General features: G+C 39.1%; 1 protein-coding gene across 8 annotated transcripts in view; it reads left to right on the top strand.

Annotated features, from left to right (window-relative positions):
- Nucleotides 1–20,165, top strand: part of CEP350 (centrosomal protein 350) — a 108,413-nt gene that overhangs the window by 63,772 nt on the left and 24,476 nt on the right. For 6 of the 8 annotated variants that reach the window (XM_075936824.1, XM_075936823.1, XM_075936825.1 and 3 more), the window contains 7 exons: nucleotides 1,126–1,213; nucleotides 1,589–1,735; nucleotides 3,291–3,448; nucleotides 8,648–8,770; nucleotides 13,249–13,448; nucleotides 15,700–15,911; nucleotides 17,202–17,346. In XM_075936824.1, the coding sequence (XP_075792939.1) occupies nucleotides 1,126–1,213; nucleotides 1,589–1,735; nucleotides 3,291–3,448; nucleotides 8,648–8,770; nucleotides 13,249–13,448; nucleotides 15,700–15,911; nucleotides 17,202–17,346 (1,073 nt within the window). The remainder of the gene's footprint in view (nucleotides 1–1,125; nucleotides 1,214–1,588; nucleotides 1,736–3,290; nucleotides 3,449–8,647; nucleotides 8,771–13,248; nucleotides 13,449–15,699; nucleotides 15,912–17,201; nucleotides 17,347–20,165) is intronic. The other 2 variants (XM_075936826.1, XM_075936827.1) reach the window with 1 other exon arrangement.

Genomic DNA, 20,165 nt, shown 5'->3' with positions numbered 1-20,165 from the left:
GGCCTGTGTTGTAGTAAACAACTGTCACTGTTTCTTTACTCTAGGATTTCATGTGTCAGGAGGGAACTGCTAGTGACCTAAAGCATTTTCCCATTTCTTTTTCTCTTTCAAGTGGGTATGCTATGAGTATCTGGCCCCTGTGCATGTGAGGCAATGTCTGGCATCATTATATTGACTCTGTTTTAACTTTTTATGCCTTTGCTATACAATTATATCTCAGACCCAAACTGAGTAGCAAAACTATTTATGTATAAACCATAAAGAATATAGGATATTTCACAGACAAGAATATTCATGATGGAGTTTTGACATGCAAAATGGTGCTACTCTATTTTGGAGATGTAAGATTGCCAAGTATAAAATGTAGCGGGTTCACTCACTTTTCGCACGGCTTCTCACTTTTTTGCCTGGATTGACTCCCTCGGGGTGGCTTGTGGGGAAGTCACCCGCCGCTCCGATGCTGATGCGCCCCCTTTGAGTGAGGTGTTCTCTTCAGGTCACTGCCCTCTGGCAGTGACCACTCCACTGTTCGTCCATGCCCCCTTCTGTGGGGGAGTCACTGTTCTTCTGGTACTCCCAGGGTCCGTCCTACTCCCAGGGACCACTAGCTCTTCCTGGGAGCACTCAGCTCCTTCCTGGAACACCCAGTTCCTCGGTCTGCCCGGTTCCCTTCTGCACCTCTGCCTTTGTGTCTTCTGGCCTAAGGCTTCCCTGAGTGCCCCCAGCCTACCACAGCTGCCTCTGTGCGAGCCACGGCTGCCTCCCTGCAGCCTGGCCTTTTAGGGCTGCCTCTGTGCGAGCCCCCGCCCTTCATGACTGCCTCCATGCAGCACTGGGCCTCATGATGGGTAGTTTGGGTTCCCTGGGCCCAAAGCCTGAGGCCTTGTGGTGGCAGACAGGCAGAACCCTCTCTTCCTCCCAGGAGCTGCTCTTATAAGCTCCAGCTGGGCCCTCCTTAATTGCCCTCAGCTGGGCTTCCCCCTGACTCCAGGTCTTCCAGCCCCTTAAAGGGCCAGTGCAGGGCAACACCCTGCCACAAAAAGTATCACCATATTTGGAAGTGAGAAATTAAGGCTATTTATTTACTTTTTCTCCCCCCCCCCCCCCCCCCCAATCTCCTTGCAGACATTTACGAGACAAAGGAGAGGATGACAAGATGCCACCCATCCGAAAGAGACAGCGTGGTCTGCTACTGAGGCTGCAGCAGGAGAAGGTAAATGCTGCCCTATAATAAAAATCCAGTTGAATCCATTGTATAGTCACTGGTCAGCTCTGACAGTCTATAGATTCTTAAGAACATCAACTACTGAACCAGGTTCTTGGATACTAAACTTATTGTGGTTCTCGCTATTGTTTTTGTTGTTTGTATTATAATAGTATCTAGCTTAAACAAGTTGAGCTGTTTATATCAGGACAGTTATTAGTGGTAGGATAGTGATTTATCGATCAGCTCTCCTTGCTCTGAGAATAGCTGAACAAAATTATCAAAATAGAATAATGCTGCTGGCACTATTAGGATAGCCTCAGTATACGTTCTATACAACTGTCTGTCACTATAGTTCTTGCTGCATCTTCCTTACCTTTAAAGGCTGAAATTAAGCGTTTGCAAGAGGCCAATAAGGCAGCTCGGAAGGAGAGACAACTGATACTTAAGCAACAGGAGGAGATAGAACGAATTCGCCAGACTACTATGAAACTTCAGGAAAAACTGAAGTCTGCAGGGGAAAACAAGCTGGTAAGTGACATTACAGAAGCTGTATCTTGCTACTTAGTACCAGCCTCTGTTGTTGGTAATTTACTTCAGCTGTATAGTAATGAAAAGTTATCATGTTGAACATATCGCTTACAAACTTACTCCTCATCCTAAACCTTCCCTCATCCATTGTGTTTGTGAGCAGTTTTGTCTGTCTGATCTGTTTAAATTATTGTGGAAGGAAAACATAACCATATGGCAATGACTTTCAAAAGACCTTTATTTTTAACTGGATCACAAGTGATGTTAATTGTCAAGAGTTTCAAAAGTTACTAATGATTTTAGGTATCTTGACTTACAGATGTCAGCTTGAGACACTTTAAAAGCGTCTGGTTTTCAGACAATGCTGAGCTTTTGCCCTTTTGAAAATTAGTCTGTTTTATGGAGTATCAATTTGGGCCTTGAAAAAGAGGTACCCAAAGTCACTTGACTAATAAAACCAGTTTTCCTTACTCTTTCCATATTATACCAAAAATTTATAGTAAGGTGTTCTGATGATTTTTAGATTATTTCATTCAGTCTTCCCTCAAATAGTGGGAAGCCCCCTGTATCATTGGCAATACCAGATGATATGCTTCCTGGATGAAAGACCTATTTGGAAAATGAACATACTCGTTATAGTACAGAATTTTTGACTATTGCAACAGCAAGATTCTTGAACTTACCAGACCATACACAAGAGTGCATTCTCTGTGAGTAGAAGAAAACAAAAAGGAAACATGGACATCTAGGAAAGAAAGAATCCCATGTAATTATCCAGTTAAATAATTGCTTGTTAGAGACTGAGAAAGATAAAATGTAGAATTGAGAGTCTACAGACTACATCCTACCCATAGAGGGAAGAGAACAAGACATGAGAGAGGGGTGGAATCTCAGTATTTAAAATGTGTAGGTAGTATGGTTTGAGGTCTTGACACCCTTATTATTTCATGTTTCTTCCTCAAGGTAGAAAGATAGGAAAGATTACATTATGGATACTAACTCTTCTCAAAATCTAATGGATATTGATATGGAAAGGACTGACTCAGTATTTAAGAAACTATCAGTGAAGAGCTTAAGTTATAGAAAGGCAGAACACTAAAAAGATTTATGCTGAATTTTAAAAAATGTTGGTATATTAAATTAGCTACCATGCATCTACTATAGAAACTAATGCCTCAGATTTCTATAGTATTGGTGTTGGGTTGGAGATAAATATGTAGTAAATTAATGAAGTAAAAAAGAAACTTGAAAAGGATAAGTAAAAAAGCATTACCTGCCTTCTTTTTGGCTCTGCAGTTTTCTCACTAGCGTTTTCTTATGGATTTATTTTCTTGATTGCTTAAAATTCCATTGGGGTTTGAGTTTCACTGACCTCAGGATAAATTCTAGATAGACTGTTTGGAACCAAGGATTAAACTAATTAAGGCAATCCTAGAGGGCAACATTTTGTGTTTTAAGTTGAAGAAAGGAGGAAAGTGGATCAGTAATTACAAAGTTCTGTTCTTCATTCCAAGCCCATGGTACTTTTCTTAATTTTGTTTTGCTTTCCTTTCAGGAGGTTCGCAGTGAGGATGATACTAAGCAGAGCAATGCTTCTAGCCCACTTCCAACTGATGTAGAGACCCGCAGTCCTTCACCGATCTCTATTTCCAGTAGCGAGACTAGTAGCATCATGCAGAAGCTCAAGAAAATGCGCAGCCGTATGGATGAAAAGTAACTATTTTTATAACGTGTTTTTTTATGTTAATAAAACCAGTAGCAGAATGTAAGTAAATGCTTTGCTTTATTAGCAGTAGATTTCACTGTATAGGCAATTCCCTTTTAGTACAGCAGCATGTCAGTTTAATTGACCAGGCCATTGATTCATATGAGTTCATGTTGAATTGAATTCAGTGGAGTACAGCTTAGAAACGTGTTTCCTACAATTCGGTTCTGATAGACTAGTTGTCTTCAAATTCTGATTTGCAATCACTGACTGGCTGATTAGATGGTCCTGACTCTCCTTGTTTTTAACTGTTTTATCTAAAGATAAATTACTTTTAATTTAAGCAATTGCAGTAGGTGGAATAGAGTGGTGTTTATCATGAATGGGAAGGGGAAAGTGGTCTGAATAATCCTGATGGAAAAGCAATCAATCCATGAGCTAACCCTGCTGTTAATATGTGGGCCATATCCTGAGAGAAATTGAGAACACATCAGCTCCACTATAATGGTTCACACTTGAACTTTTTGGCATTTGTCAGATGTGTGAAGAGAATGGAATTAAGCATGTATAAAAGTGTAGCTGCTTGCATCCCAGAAGATGAGGTATAAATCTGGACATTATAATTGAACCTGTTAGCCTCATCCAGTTTTTTATCAAAGAAATGTTTTATGGGTCATTTCTATAAACAGGCACTTACTGGGAGAACAGAATACAGCCGGTCCCCAAGTTACGAACAAGTTATGGACCAAAATTTGGTCTGTAACTCGAAGTGTTTGTAACTTGGATCCCATAGAGTTACATGGCAACTGCGCTGTTTGTAAGCGCAGATCGCCGTTCATATTTCGGATCTGCATTTACGACCACTTTGGTCGTAAGTGCAAATGGTCGTAAGTGGAGGTGGTCGTAACTCGGGCAGCGGCAGTACAGAGTCTAAAAGCAGGGATTATTTAATTTCAGTTTGCTATTTTTATTTAATAAATGGCTTTTACAGTATGCATGCTTAAAAAGGATATACAATCTAATTGGTGGACACTAGATTATGTGCAAGGAATAAAGAGATTTTGTCCAATCCAGAACTTCCTTCAGGGACTTCGGATATTATAAACTGCACAGTGAAATAACCCTTATTTCCTAAAGATTGGTAGTAGCTATCCTGGGTTACAAGGTAAAGAAGGAGCAAATTCGTTGTTTGATGATTAATAATTTTTTCTTTGAGGCCTGCCCTTTGTGTAATGCCTGTATAGCATATATGTCAAAGAATACAAATACTTTGTTGCAGAACCACTAATTCCTTTTGTGGTATTTCATTGGTTAAGTATCACATTTTCAAATATGATATGTTTTAGGCCATCAAAGATTGCAGCTTAAAGGGCATATGAAAGATGAGCTTGAGTGTGGCTACAAGCTCTGATGAAGTCATCTGAACAGATGAGATATTTGTAAAATACAAATATGGAATTCTCCTTCATTGAAAATCTGCAGAAGCAATTCACTGTGGACATTTCTTGTTCTTTTTTAAACAGTCCCACAAACATTTAAAAATTAACTATTAGGATTCAATATGTCCACAATTCTTGTATATTCAAGTACTGTTTTGAAGTTACCATATAAAAAGTATATGGCCCTATCTGCCTTTTGCTCTTTTCTTTTGGCCTTATGGTCACCACCATTAATAGTCAAAAAAATTACTTTAAATAGCTTTAAAACATGTTACTAATTAAGGTAATTATAAAAAATTTAGTCTATTCTATGCAGTTTTTCTCTTTTTGTGTCTAGTATCCCAAGATAATGGGTCCAGAGAAAAGGTCATGAATCAAATATTATATCTTGTAATGACAAGATATCCTTAAATCATCAGCAAATTGGATACTTGGAATACCTGGGAAGGGGGATAAGTCCTCCCAATGTTAAATTCTAAGATACTATGGTAATGAAAGTTCAGATAGTAATGGGATCCATATAGTAGGAAAAAACTTGGCAGAGGGTCAGTCTTATGGCATAATATTTACTTGGGTCTAAATCAGATACAGGAAGTCTTCTGACCCAGACTCCACTGATTGGTTTTGGGTGCCCCTGAGCACTCAGTTCAGTTCTCCTCTTTAAAGAAGAAACAGCATTCAGGACAACTGAGGCACTGACTACAAAATCTTAAGGGTCTGTGCCTCCTGAGTTAATCACGCTGAACCAAGGCCATCTTTATACAAGAAGGGTTGAGATTTAAGCATGCCCTATCACTGATTAATCCTTTTGGAATAGGGCAGGCCACTCTACTTATGGGCAATAATGGGTGAGAGTTCTCCAAAAAAGGTGCTTGCCTTCTGATCTTACTTTCTCCTCAGGAAAAAAGAGGTGTTTGAGTCATCATAGTTAAAAATCAAACACATTGATCAGAGAATGAAATTTTCAGTGGTGGCAGATGCTGTAATTCAGAATTGGTTCACAGTTCTTGAATTTTGAAATTGCATTGTCATACCTTTGTAACACAGTAGCTCGTTTCATAGGTGACAGACACACTTTTTAATTGACGCCTTTGAAGAAAGAATAAGTTACTAGCAGATAACTACTCCATTGCAATGTTGTAAAATTGTTATAAATGTTCAGCCTTGGCACACAGTCTGTTCCACCCTTTAAGATGTTAGGAAAAGCCTAATGATATTTTAACTGCCAGTCAAAGCAATTGCCCTAGTCCAGTAGTATTTCAAGACTATCGACCAGAAAAGTTGTCATCCTTTTATCACTGCATTGAGCAGTAAGAAATGGCAATTGTGCCTTTGTGTGGTTTAATATATCGTTCCAGGGTTCTCTCATAACTTTTTTGCTATGGGTTGTATGTGCGTTGGGTAGAAATTTGTAACAGGGTGAAGAAGGCAGAGCAGCACTTCCTTTAAACTGAAATGAAACTTTTACTTTCATCAGATTATGCCAAATGGATTTTTACATAATTAATATTTTGCTATGTGGCTTTGAAATTGTATGTTGTTCATAAAAACTAGCATTGCAGACTGCAGTGTTCTTCCAAGGATGTAGCGAAGAATACTTTTGAAGCAGTACAGCAAGTCAGTATTGTCAGAATTTTTGGGGGTGGCAAAGTGAAGCCATCCCTTGAAAGAGAACTAATATTGGATCAGTCCAGTTACATAAGGTGTAGGAAAGAAACTGAATGATAAGAATAAAGTAAAAGCAAACTGTGGAGTAATAAGGCTTAAAAAGCCTGCTATACTTCAGACTGGAATGGAATGCTGGACTTGCTGTACTCTCCATGGCAAAGGAGAGAAACTTACATTTCCCTCACTTCTGTGACAGCTTGAGGGGAAGAGAAAAAGAGTTCTGTCTTAATCCCTGTGATTTGCATGTGAACAGGAGCATGCTCTGTCAAAGAGAATTAACACTTTTCCCCACTTGTGTTCTTCGCATATGCAGCTTCAGCAATAATTTTCCATGCACCATAGGAAATAGAGGAACTAACCTGATCTTTTGCTTTATCTTAATGTGTTTTCTTACCTTGCACTATAATAGTGAGCTACCTGTAGCATGGCTTTTTCCTCTGAATAACTTCTGGGGGCAACACTCCGTTTTAAGTATTATCATTCAAGTGGCTTCAGGAATTTTGTAATATGGATGTGATTTTGTTGCACTTTCATACTTTTAAGTGAAACAGGCAGTTTGTAAATCTGAAAAATGTGAGACCAAGACAATGCTTTGCTGAGAATGAAAAATGGCAACATTTGCATTCCAGCTAGAAACACTTGTACCTGTGAACATTTCGGGCTATTTTTCTCAATCATTTCACTATTTTTGTATCCGGCAGTGCTACTAATTAGATCAGTGACAATTACCTTTGGAGAAATTCTGGTTCATGTTTGAAACTGGTACAGGTTGAGCCTCTCTAGTTTGGCACTCTCTGGTCCAGCAACATCTGTGGTGTCTCATGATTTTAAGTAGCTAGATTGTCCATTTAACATGGGTGTGACCAAGTTTCCTATGGTCCCATAAAGTTTGTTTGCAGCTACCAATCCTGGCTCTGAGGCTGTCTCTACACTTACCAGGTTATTTAGAAATAACTCCAAAAATAACTATTTTTGAAATAAGCTTATTTCTCTTCACAAGCAGAAGTTATTATTTTGAAATAACAAGCCCTTATTTTGAAATAACAGGCTTGGTAGTGTGGACATTTGCTTTGTTATTTCAAAATAAGGGGAGTTACTCCCAAGTGTAGACATGCCCTGAGCGTTGTGTGATATTTAGCTCTATTTTACCTCTAAATGTATTCTAAGAGCCCAGTAAGCAGTGGAAGTGTTGGTAATGCTGCTAGACAATAGGGATGTTAAAAGTTGGTTAAATAGGTAATTGTAACTGCTGAAAATCTCATCTGTTACTGGCTGCAGGCTCTTCAGGCTTATTTAAACTTTATATTCAGAGCCCGTAGTGAAGCATCCCAGGGAGCAAAGTCAGCCCCTGCTGGCCTGGCTCCCAGGGAGGCGGCTTTCCTGCAGTAGTGAAGTCTCCTCCCAGGGAAGAAGCTTCATTGCCCTGAAGCAGCAAAGCTGCTTCCCAGGAAACTGACTGAGTATAACTGACACCATTAACCTATAAGCATCAGCATACCAGTTAAATGGTTGGTTACACTCTAACATCCCTACTAGACAATATTGACCTCCTATGGTTTGGCAAATTCTCTGGCTCGGCACTGGTCAGGTCCCAAAGGTGCTGAACTAGAGAGGTTCAACCTGTAATGAAAAAGTGGTGGTGTGTTTTTGTTTTTGTTTTTTGTGTGTGGGGGGAAGGGGGGGTGTCATACTAGTACCATTGACCACATCAAAAAACAATAAAGTCCTCTACTGAGGACTGGAATAGCAGGAGGTGCTAAATACACTGAATTTATGTGTGTGGACAGAACTGCAAATGGAAGCTTGTAAAAAAGCAACAAAATTGCTACCAACATGTAGGGGGGAAATTAACCTACCTCACAATATGAAAAGCAGCTTTTAATTGACCCATTAAACTTTTACATGTTATGCATATAAGTGTAGGTAGTTATGTTCTGTTGCCTTTGAAGTGATAACATCCAGTTTTTTCTGTTTAAAACGAGATGACATAATACGTGTAATGGTAATTTATTCTTAAAATTCTTTATTAGCTGCTCTCTTTTCTTGATCTTTCTGTCTTTTTGATATCTTGGTTTTAAACTCTTCCTCCTTATTTTGTAGACACTGCTCTCCTGTTCACTACTTCTTCTCTGTCTTTACGTCTCACCACTGGGCCTCTCTCAGTGTCTGTTTTCCCAACCTCCATCCCAAATTCCAGCTGTATATCTACAACCAATTGGTCAGGTAACTGCACCTTTTTCAGTGGTAGACTCTTTGATAGAGCATGCTCTGTTCATTCCTAAACAGCCAGGAGTCTCCTCATCAGAGTAGAATTCGAACAGATTTTCTTCACCATTTCCAAATTAATCTGCTATTCCAAATATCATTTCCTGAATGGTAAGAACATAAAATGGACTGCCTATTATTGACCTACTCCAATGGAGCAGTAATTGGAAACTTTATCCAGCTCTGGACTTAAAATCTGTACATCTCAGCTTCTATTTAGTTAGTACAATGAGGAGTCCTGTGACACCTTAAAGACTAACAGATTTATTTGGACATAAGCTTTCATGGGCAAAGACTCACTTCATCAGATGGGTTTTTGCTGACGAAATTTTATGCCCAAATAAATCTGTTAGTTTTTAAGGTGCCATAGGGCTGCATTATTTTTGCAGATACAAACTAACATGGCTATCCCTCCGATATTTAGTTATTGCACCGCATTTAACCTTTAAACTGCACAAATAAGTTTTCCTTATTAAGTGATTTCTATTAACCTTTTGGAACTGATAAGTTTAAAAAATAAAGCATTAGCACAGCTAGCCTTTGAAACTAGTAATTGTGTAGACTGAATGCCTTTGTCTTCCTTCCACCTCACTGCCAAAAATACCAAAAAGCTTCTTACCTAGTAAATATTACAGTTTACATTGGATTATTTTCTGTAGAGATCCCTACTCTGTTAGGATGCATGTACAGACCTGGCGTTACATTGGAACACTCTAGAATATAGAAGATACTGAGGTTGTATGCATATTCTTTTGTGGTATGAACACTGAACCCTCTGGGTTGTAAAAGGAACTTCAGTTTCTACCCATTCCTCTCTTGCCACTATAAATTAACATAAGAATGTCTAAGACTGGACATATTGGGTCAGACCAAAGGTCCAGCTATCCCAGTATCCTGTCTTCCAGTAGTGGCCAATGCCAGGTACCCCAGAGAGAATGAATAGAGCAGGTAATCATCATCAAATGATCCATCTCCTGTCACCCATTTCCAGCTTCTGACAAACAAAAATTAAGGGACACCATTCCTGCCCATCCTGGCTAACAGCCATTGATGGATCTGTACTCCATGGATTTATCTAGCTCTCTTTTTTTTTTTAACCCTGTTATAGTCTTGGACTTCACAAGATTGAAGATTGAAGTTAAGATTGAAGGTCAAAACCCTTTTTCTCTCAGAAGAGAATGAGGATTCATCAAGTGATATTGGAACAGTACAGTTTCTTGTCTTGGAACAGACTTCTCTGATTAATGGATCGGCTTCCAAAATAGTTAAAAAAGAAGGCAGCTTAGTTGTGCCTGAAGATCAAAAGGAGGCAAAGCATGCATCTTATGTGGCTTGATTCATTTAGTAGTCATTGCAGTGACTTAGCAATGAATTGCCTCTTTGTTTTCTTTTTAACTGCCACAAGGAATGTGCTGGGGTTCAGAGATTACTAACAGGGTTAAATGTCTGTGGGACAGAGGTTGGTGATAGTCAAGAGGTTCTCAGAAGGAATAAGGGGATGGTTGCTATCTTCTGCTGGAGCTGAATGACCGTAAACAAGATGACGTTCCATGAATTACTCAGATTTAAATATATAGCTCCTCTGCCATTCTGCTCAGTAACTCCTGAAACTTCCTAAAGTTACCATAAATTCTTGCAATGAGTCATAAAATCAGTGTCCATATTAAGTGCATTGTTTTTGGTATCTAGCAGAGCTAGGAATTTAAGTTTCCATGCTTGTCTTTTGAAGGTGGTGTGCTGGTTTCCTTTGAGGACAGGTACTGAAAAATCACCTTTGGAGTGATGGCCCATGGCTGATATATTTTAATCTTCTATCATTTTTCTATCTCAGCTCATTCAAGAGTGCAATGATTTCTCATTTCACCCATTTAGTTGTTTATGTGGCATTTGATTTACTGGATAAGGTACACCACATGTGATAAACATATGAGGAACTCAGGAATCTTGAAAGGTGTACTATGAGGGGTATTTGATCATCATAGCAGTGGATAGGTGTACTATAAGGGATAGTTGATCATCATAGCATATGTCTGAAGGTTTTGCATCTTATTTGTGTAGGGCCTGGTGCTACTTTGAGTTGCTGCTACTTTGAGTTGCTGTTGATTGGTTGTGAGGTGTATGTTTCTGATGATGTGCTGGGTGACATTGGGACAATGTTTGAAGGCCAGAAGAGGGAGTTCAGGAATGATTTCTTCTGGGATGTGGTCCCTATCAAATGTGGGTTGCAATTGTTTGAAAACCTGTATGGGGGTGGTAAGTAACAACTAGGAATGTGCGACCAATAGGATTCTCTTTCCTGTATTGAAACAGGTTCTCTCAATGTATTTGGGCAACCCTTTCCATGGTGTCATTTGTTTCTCTGATGAAGTGTCCTTACATAGTGAAGGTTGTTTTAAATGTGTTTAGGTATGCATACTGGACTTTCTCTTTGGAGTAAATTATGTGATATCCGAGTGCTTAGCTGTAAATAACAGATTATTTGGTATGTCTGGAATGGTTGCTGAATCTGTGGTGGTCACTGTGGTTATCGGTGGGTTTCTTGTGTATAGTCATTTGTAGGAGTCCATTATCTAAGCCAATTATAGTGTCCAGGAAATATATGCTGATCTGGAAATATTCTGGCATCCCACTGAAAGAAGAGACTCTGTTTTTCACTGCTCACACATTTATCAAACTAACTTTTTATTGTTATGATATCTGGACGTGTGCTTCTGGAATCCAGTCAGCCACAAAGGACGGGGAATTTGAAACCTATCAGCATGGCTGCTGAATGAAGCAAGACAGAGGTAGTTATTGAAGAGATCATTGTCATCTAGTTGGTCTCTGTAAAAGTGTCTGGGTCAGGGATCTGCTTGACTAACTAGAATGGCTATGACAAATGTGGATCCCATAGTGATCCAAGTACTGTCAGTTACAGTTCCCTCAGGATGCCTTATCTAGGGGTTTTGAACGGGGGACTGTAAAGGTATGTACATAGGCCCTACATTAAGTTATTTGCTGCCAGATGGAGATGTAGGCGATCAACATGAATCGTATCATATATATATATATATATATATATATTATAGCATAATATTTTCAAAGTACTGAAGATGTGCAGACCTCCAAAGAGGTTAATATGGCTGACATGCGGTCTAAATTTAATTTTAAAACCCCTCATTTCCCATCCCTTTGAACTATTAAACTAAGTTTCTCTATACTGCTTTAGTCTTTGTGTGTTTCATTATTCCATTCACATCTCCACGCAGAGTATCAGAGATTCAGAGTAGTTTATATGTGAATTAGAAACATGTTCCAAAGAATAAAACGATACTGAGTATGGAAGAGGAATACATTCCCTTCAAAGGTGGTCAGTATTTCACAGAGCCCAAGATATAGTTGCATCTTCCTTCAACTGCCTTTTCTCAGTGCAGGAAAAGAGAAGCAGGGGCACACTCTGGATGTCTGATGGCTCCTGTAAATATATCTTCATATTTCAGAAAATCTAATTCTTATTTGTGAGCTTCCGTGTAGTTATCTCAGAAGGAAGAAGGAATGTAAGACACCATTTCCAAGAGCAGGGATTCATGCAGACAATATGAAAAGGAGAATTAAGTGTTGCTTATCTGTACCTATCATTCTTCAAGTGGATTGTCAGTATGGAACCATATGCTCTCTTCTTATGGCTGCTTGTGGATTTTGAAGGAACTTGACATTTAGGGTTGCATTATCTTCTATACCACCGAGGACAGTTGGGAGACTGTTGGGATCCATGAAAAAAAAATGCTCATGATCCAAATAGTCACTGTTTTCTAGAGGATTCTGACTTAATGTCAACAGCCTTTTTGCATGCCCAGGAGTGGGGACCACTACAGACAATCTATTCAAATTAATTACTAGTGATTCACGCTTCTGTGTATAACTACTTAAAATCCTCAAAACTTACACTGTATCATAGCCTCAGAGTTATCCTAAGTGACCAGAACTTTGTCTCTTTGTTGACTTTCTGCTCAGTGGGCCCGATACAGTGTCAAGCTTGAACCTCTTGGAGGGGACAAGCATTTAAACATCCAAAATGGTGGGCCTTTGGGTCCATTAGGAATTTGCCATCATAGTTTTTACATTAAAGTCTAGAAAGGAAATGTATAGAAAGTGTGAATTGGAAGATATGTTCTCTGTCCAAGGGCTTCTGATTTTTTTTCTGTGCTGTTCTACATAATTTGTCAGGGAACAGCATTAAGTCCTACAGAGTAGTAATAATGAGTTACTTGCCTCCTTTTATTATATAGCTTTTTAAAAAATTATTTACTGGAAAGCTACGCATGTTGCATAACATTGACGTCCTAGAAAACAACTTTTATTTATACAAGCCTATATTTCATGATAAGAGCATTGTGCCATTGGGTTTTTTGGCTGTGGTAGACTGTTTTCCCATTGTTTTCTGATATGTTTATCAGGTTCTTGACTAAGCGAGAACAGAAGCTGATGCAGCGGCGACAACATGCTGAAGAACTGCTGGAGTGGAAGCGCCGTCTAGATGCAGAAGAAGCAGAGATACGTCGGATAGAGAAACAAGCCTTAGCTGCTTGGGACAAAGAGAGACTCAAAACAAAAACAGCCAAGAAGGAACTAGGAGACCAGAGGACTGAATCCAAAGGTAATTCCATGGACTGTTCAAAGAGTGATTCAGTGCAAATAATGACTTGATCAGAACATAGCATATAATTAACTATTAGCCTCTGGTAAGCTCGTTTTTTGTATTTTCTTCATGTATGGGGGTAGTTGTTCCTCTTTGGACACAGAATTGTGTTCTGTCCTCTGCTCTTTATCATCTTCTATCGCTTATCATTATCTTTAACCTTAGCTACCGTTTTTATGCTGATATTCAACTGTATGTCTTTAATGACTTTGTTCACCCTCACTTCTTGCAGTGACCAAATAAATATGTTGCATTGATTCAACTTTCCAGAACTAAATACCTCTGATAGAATTGTTTCTCTTTTACAAAAAGAGCTTTCTTAGGCACCTCTGCATCTCCTCAACTCAGAGCTGTTGGCCTTATCTTGGTGACATCTTTGACTCTGTGCCCTTCTTTATATTCTACCTGTTATAGCTTGAAGTATACCTGAGACCTCCTCTGCAGCTTTATCCAGATGTGTCAATGGTTCTATTTGTATCTTCTTCTAATCCACACCTTTATCATTTTGCCTTGACTGCTGCAACTCTGTTGGCTCCAAGTCAGCTCTCAGTATTTGCACATTGTCACTGTTCACTGCTTGTCATCTCATGTACAAAGAAGTGTTGTCACACCATTCATATGTTTCAGGATCCTGTTTACATTTTCTTTTCTTTTAAAAACACAAATACTGTGGTTTTTTGGCTAACCTGCCTCACGGACATTCTCTCTTAAATCCCCTTTCCATTTCAGTACTGTCCTCTTCTATCTTCCTACTAACCACCCGACTACTATTGTGATTCCTGCCATCCGCATGACATTTCTGTTTTCTCGCAATCTGCATTTCAGGTCAACGAAAAACTATTTTGCTTCCCTGCCTTTATCTTCGTTAGCTCTTCAACTAGACATGACAGAAGTATTTTGGGATACCATTTGTACAAAAGGGACTTCTGTATGCAAAATCAACTTGTTTTGATGCAGCTCCCAAAATGAGTCTTGTTCAGCATTCCTATGGCAGTTTGTAACTTCTGCATGAGGTATAGAAGGCAAGGAGTCAAAGTGAAGAAAATACTGGTATCTTCAAAGTTTGTCCCAGAGCATCTCAATTTTCCTTTTTCCTCTCACCAAAATAAAGCACATCTTTTGAATCTGAGGCAGTTCAGAGTTATGGTCAGTTTCAGTCATGTCATTGAAAAATCCCACTTGAGCTTCACATAGCTGTGTGACAGTTGAAGAAGAATGGTGAAATACAGAGTTCTAGTGAACAAAACCCCCAATGTGTTGAATGCAAAAATTAAATGTATTTGTAGTCTTATCACTATTTTTATCCACTAACCAGGGTGGGAGCACAGTCAACTTGGGGAATGGAGTAAGGGGAATTCTTTCCCTAAACTCTGTCCCAATATTGACTTTTCCAAGGTTTTTTCAGTAGTACTCTATATCCTATAATAGTTAGAAAACTGGAATGTTTATAGCGTGGTCCTGATTTCATGATTCTGTCTGTCATCTGCCAAGAGTTGATTAAATTATAACATCTGAAAGTGCATGAAGGATTTTCCTACTGCTTCCCCTGTTCAGGTTTGTCCACAGTTGTTTCAGGAAAAGTATAGAATTTTGAACTCAGGATTTGGTTTTCAGACAGTGACAGCTCACTATGCAATATTATTGAGAGACAAAGAATTATTTTGATAGGCAGATTCCATGCTCCAACATGAGCCTCTAGCAGTTGGCTTCACCATCTCAGTGATTTTTTAAAGGTGTATTGGAATAAAGGAGCCTCTATTGGGAGGTTGTTGAAAGATTTTCATTAAGAGCCACAGAGTTGGTAATTTAGAATATGCTGAAATCCCTTTGTTTTAGGCATACAGCAACCACTGCTAACATTTGGCATTTTGTTTTATTGAAGTTCCTCAATTAAATATGTCCTTGTTGAACAATACAATGCCATATAATGTGAAATAAAACTGTAAAATCTAGCCTGAAGAAGAGCTTGATGTAAACTTGAAAATTTGTCTTTTACCACAGAAGTTGGTGCAAATATTACGTCACGCACCTTGTTTCTTTACTATACAAACTGTCATTTAAACACAGCTTGTGACTGACATACTTGTAAGTTAATATTCTGTTTGATCGAATGCAATAATCAAAACTACCTTAGATGATGGAGTAGTGTAAGTTCTTGCTTGGCTGACTATATTGTGTGTTCTCTTTTTCCCTCCACTATTCATTTCAGAAACAGCCAGTGAAGAGGAGTCTCCAGTGCTTTCCTATTCTCATCTAAATAGTGAAAGCTCTGTTCCAGAAGAACTAGGCAGTCCAGCTGGTGAAACTGGCCCATCAGCAGCTGTGGACCAAAGGCAGCCAGTAAACCCAGATCATATTACACTTACTGAAGAAATGGTTTATTCACAGGAACTAGAGTCTTCTACCTCACCAGGCAAACTTGTGAGTGAACTTTATCCTTTACTCTTGCATGTTCTAGTACTGGTAAAGAACCAAATTGGAGAATAAGCTTCCTAGTAACCATTTAAAGCTTTCTACACAGAGATTAAATGGTTTTGTACCTGTGATGCTATGTCTGAGGGTGTCAATAAATTTTGCAGATGCATACTTTCTTTAAAATCTTGAGCAAAAAAGGGGGGGAATGGAGTCAAGTATTTTAAACTTGTGTGCAGCATTAAAAGAGATTTTGAATTTTTCTGTAGGGCTGCGCAACATAATCAGTGGAATGCTAGCTGAGGATACCAGAATGACTAGTTTGAAAGATAGTTTGTTACATTTATGTTAGTCATAAGCAGCTAATACTTTGATTTTGATTTGAGTAATTAATTATGAAGTCTTTGGGGATATACCATAGCGTCAGGACTCCTACATAGTCTTGCAGATTTCAACATATAATGCCAGCTTGCTAGGTAATTCTGGCTTTCGGCTGTGTTTCAAGTATTATGTCTGCTTGCATCATGCTAATTCTTGTTCTCCCAGCTTTATACCTGGATGAAGCTATGAGGCTAAAAATGCTGTCATTCACTGTCTGTGGAGACACTGTTCATCTAGACTTGTATTGAGTTTTATAAACCCTTTTTTCTCTGGCAAAGTCTGTTTAGAACATGCAGCTGAAGAGCTAGTGCAATATAACATCTAGCGTGCCAAAGTTTGTATTCTGTCTGGGTAAAAGGCCTGTGGCAAGCATACTGTGGTGTGGTAAGCAGGTTTCTGGAAGGGAATCTGCCCTTAAGAGAAATTTTGCCTGGCTGTTAGTGAGTCTGTGTTGTGGTGATTGATTTAGGAGGGGCAATGCCTTATAATTCCTCATATTGAGAAATGGGTTTGTTTGTTTGTTTGTTTTTTTAGTTTATCAGGTATGCTTGGCAACAGTTTTTATGAAAGTGAAATTGCATAAACAAATACATTAAACATATTGTAATCTGAAGAACACAAGGTTTCTTGAACAACAATAAACTAGTCCATGTAAGGCAGAATTACTGAGGCCCAGGATCAAGATAGATGTCAGCTTTTGCTACGTTAGGTAGTTTTGTTCTGAAACATAATACACTGAGAATGATAATGCTTTTGTTAATGTATTTGGATAAGTAGTTAGCTATTTTCTATTGCTAAAGATTAATGACTAGAGAATGCCTTTCTTCCTTGTAATTAACTCCAGTTGTGACAGTGATCTCATACTGTTAAATTGAGCTTCACAAGTAGATACTTATTTTTCCTTTTGTCTTTGAATAGTCTCCTTCCAAAAGCAGTACATCTGTATCAAAGCAGGATTCCACTAAAGGAAGCTACAGAATTGGAGTGCAGTTGCATTTACCTGTGAAATCCCATCAAGTATCACACAGTTGGTCTGATGAATCTTTATCCATGACGCAATCAGGTGAGATTGAAGATACCAAGAATACATTGCATTGTGTTTAAATTGATTTCTCATACTCTATAATTTGCTACCCTGTAACTTAACTTCTAAATCTAATTATGAGAGCTGGCAGGATTTGAAATTGCTGTGACTTCAGGACTCTGGTGGAGATTTTTTTATGATAATTTCGGTACAGCAATGAAAAAGCTTCCTAAATTGTGATATCATTAATTGTTCTAGAAGCAACAGAGAGCCTGAAAATTTGATCTCTGAAGTTGGAGGACTGATCTTTCAGATCTTTTGTTTTTAAACTGGGTATAAGTTTACGTGAACGTTTACTGATATGAATGAGATCTTAAACATGTTTTTTTTCCATCAGTTCGCTGTTAATGAAGCAGCTGTTACTGACTTGGAGAACCCCTGTTCAGAGTATTTTGACTTAGTTATTCACATCCAAGGACATTCTGCAGTTTGTGAGCGTCAGAATGCCACCTTCATTGTAAGAAAGTTTGCACTGGAGTTGTCTATCTGTACTTGAACTTCAATGTAGGATGTAGTTGATATACGATTTTTAATATCCTATCTGTATATACGTGTAACCTATCCTATCTGAAATGTTTAGAGGTTACATGTCTACACGCAGGGGTGCAGGTGGGAGCCGGCTGATAGAGAGGCAGCAGGAGGAGGGGAGAGAGCAGGCAGCTCTGCGGGAGCTGGTATGCATGGAGAACCAGCTTGAAAGCCTGCTTCCTGAGTGTACCAGCTCCCGCCTGCCCCCCCACCAGCCCTACTTGCATTAAAATTATTCGTGAATTTAGAAAGCGTGTGCTTATATACCCTGTTGTTCAAACAGCAAAAAGTGTCGGCCACCGCTACTGCAAAAAAGTTAACACCTGGCATAGATATTGAAGGTGGCCCTGGTAACACCAGCCTATTCAGGTTGCCTTATACTTTCCATTATAAGATTGTGTTTGGTTGTTTGCAGTTTTGACAAACTTAAACCATATGGGCTGCAATTTTCCATGCTGGATGTCTGCCTTGTACTGAATTTCCTTAGAAAATTTCAGCCAAAATTGTTCAAGTATTTCTGGAAACAAGGCTAGGGAAAAATACATTGTTTTGCCTATGTAGAAAAATTCTGATGCACTTGAGTAGCTGTAGTGACCCCATGCTTTGGAGGAAGGACTTGAAGTTTGACAGGACTGCCTTCATGTTAGGGATATGCCTTTTAGCCTTCCCTATGGAAATCCACCACCTGAATTTGGCCAGGTTTATAAGCCTTTGAAAAATCAGTTCAAACATGCTCAGTAGAGACTTTCTGGAGTTCAGCAGCTAGAATCTCTGCAAGTTCTGAGTCAAGAGAACTGGGAGTAGCTGGGTAAAATGATTCCCATAAGGAGGTAGGGGAGAGAGCCTGTGAGAGGTCAAAGAACCCAGGAGGAACAGTGGGATTGAAAGCTAATGGAGATGCAGAGAGAGGATGGGGGAAGGAAGCAGACACTGGGCAGGGGGGATTGGGACTGGTAGTAAAAGGGGACTGGGAGTAAGGAGCTAGTGGGGGAAGACTTGTCAAGAAGTCCAGAGGGGTAGGACTGGGATGTAGAGTCCAGAAGGGACACTGGAACTGGAAAGCCTGAGGGCTGAAAACTGCGACTGGCTAGGTGAGGAGAATGGGACTGGGACAAGGTGCTATGTGGGAAAGAGATAGGACTGAGATAGGTTTGAAGGGGCAGAAGAATCTGTGCCAACTAGACATGCTCCCCTCCAGAATTTGGACTGGAACCCAAGGTCCCTAGGTCTCACCTTTCCCCTGCTGCCAGTGGTACCTGTGGAGTCCACTGGCAAAGTGTGTCTCTTTCCCTCTAGAGCTGGCCCCTCTAGAGAATGATAACTTACTGATGCTATCAGTTATCTGTTAGCTCAAAGGGAAGAGGCTTCTGTGGTATATCTAAAGGTTTGAGCCCAGCTGCTGATCTGTGTTAGTGGCAGTATGATTCCACATGATGGAATTTGCAAGTTTTCAGCTTGCCTTCTAAAAATCTAGGAAATTACACACAAAAAAAGCTCAACAGTAAGGTTGCACAGTGAAACTGTCAGAAGCTAGGAGAAGGCAAAATTAACATTGCCTGTGTACCTGTTGTCCTAGCATATATGCACATGATCATCTAATTAGGGACTTTTTCTCCACATGACCCCTGCCTTCACCAGTGAACGGCATAGACAATGCACATGTAATGAGAAGCTATTCAATATTTCATTCTCATAGTGCAATATATGTCCATAAGCCTCATTTGCTGCACAGTATTCAAACCCTGCCCTGAAGTCAGAATTATTAATTGCCATTACATTAATTTTTTTCAAATGATTTTTTTAAAGGAATAGCTTTTCTCTAAAGTGCTTGCAAGCACTGATAAAGTGTATGAACCTGAACCAGAAATTGATTATAAACAAATGTGAAATTGACTGTTCTATTTTCATGTTCCAAGCTGACAAAAAAGCAGAAGTGGAAACAAACATTACGAATGGTGAGAAGTCAATTAATTTTAAAAAAATCTTTTTTTTAATTTGACATCAGTAAAACACATAAATCTGCAGTATCTACTTTTAACTCAACAATGTTGTTTTAATGAGACAAGATGATTGTACGTATTGTGTGGAAGGGCAACAAATGCAAGCCAACACTAGAATGTAGTAATACACCTCTAAATCCCCCCTTCACCTGACATGAGTGTTAGTCTCTCCATCGTATTTTAAAGATTATTTATTTCAAAAGAACTCATTATGATCAGTTTTCCCCCTGTATTTATTATTTTTAATCTATTTGTACTGGACTTTCTCTG

This window comes from Pelodiscus sinensis, chromosome 9, assembly GCF_049634645.1.
Source record: "Pelodiscus sinensis isolate JC-2024 chromosome 9, ASM4963464v1, whole genome shotgun sequence".
In the NCBI taxonomy this organism is placed as follows: domain Eukaryota; kingdom Metazoa; phylum Chordata; order Testudines; family Trionychidae; genus Pelodiscus; species Pelodiscus sinensis.
Note: the sequence above shows the minus strand (reverse complement) of the source record. Positions and strands in the feature narration are given on the sequence as shown.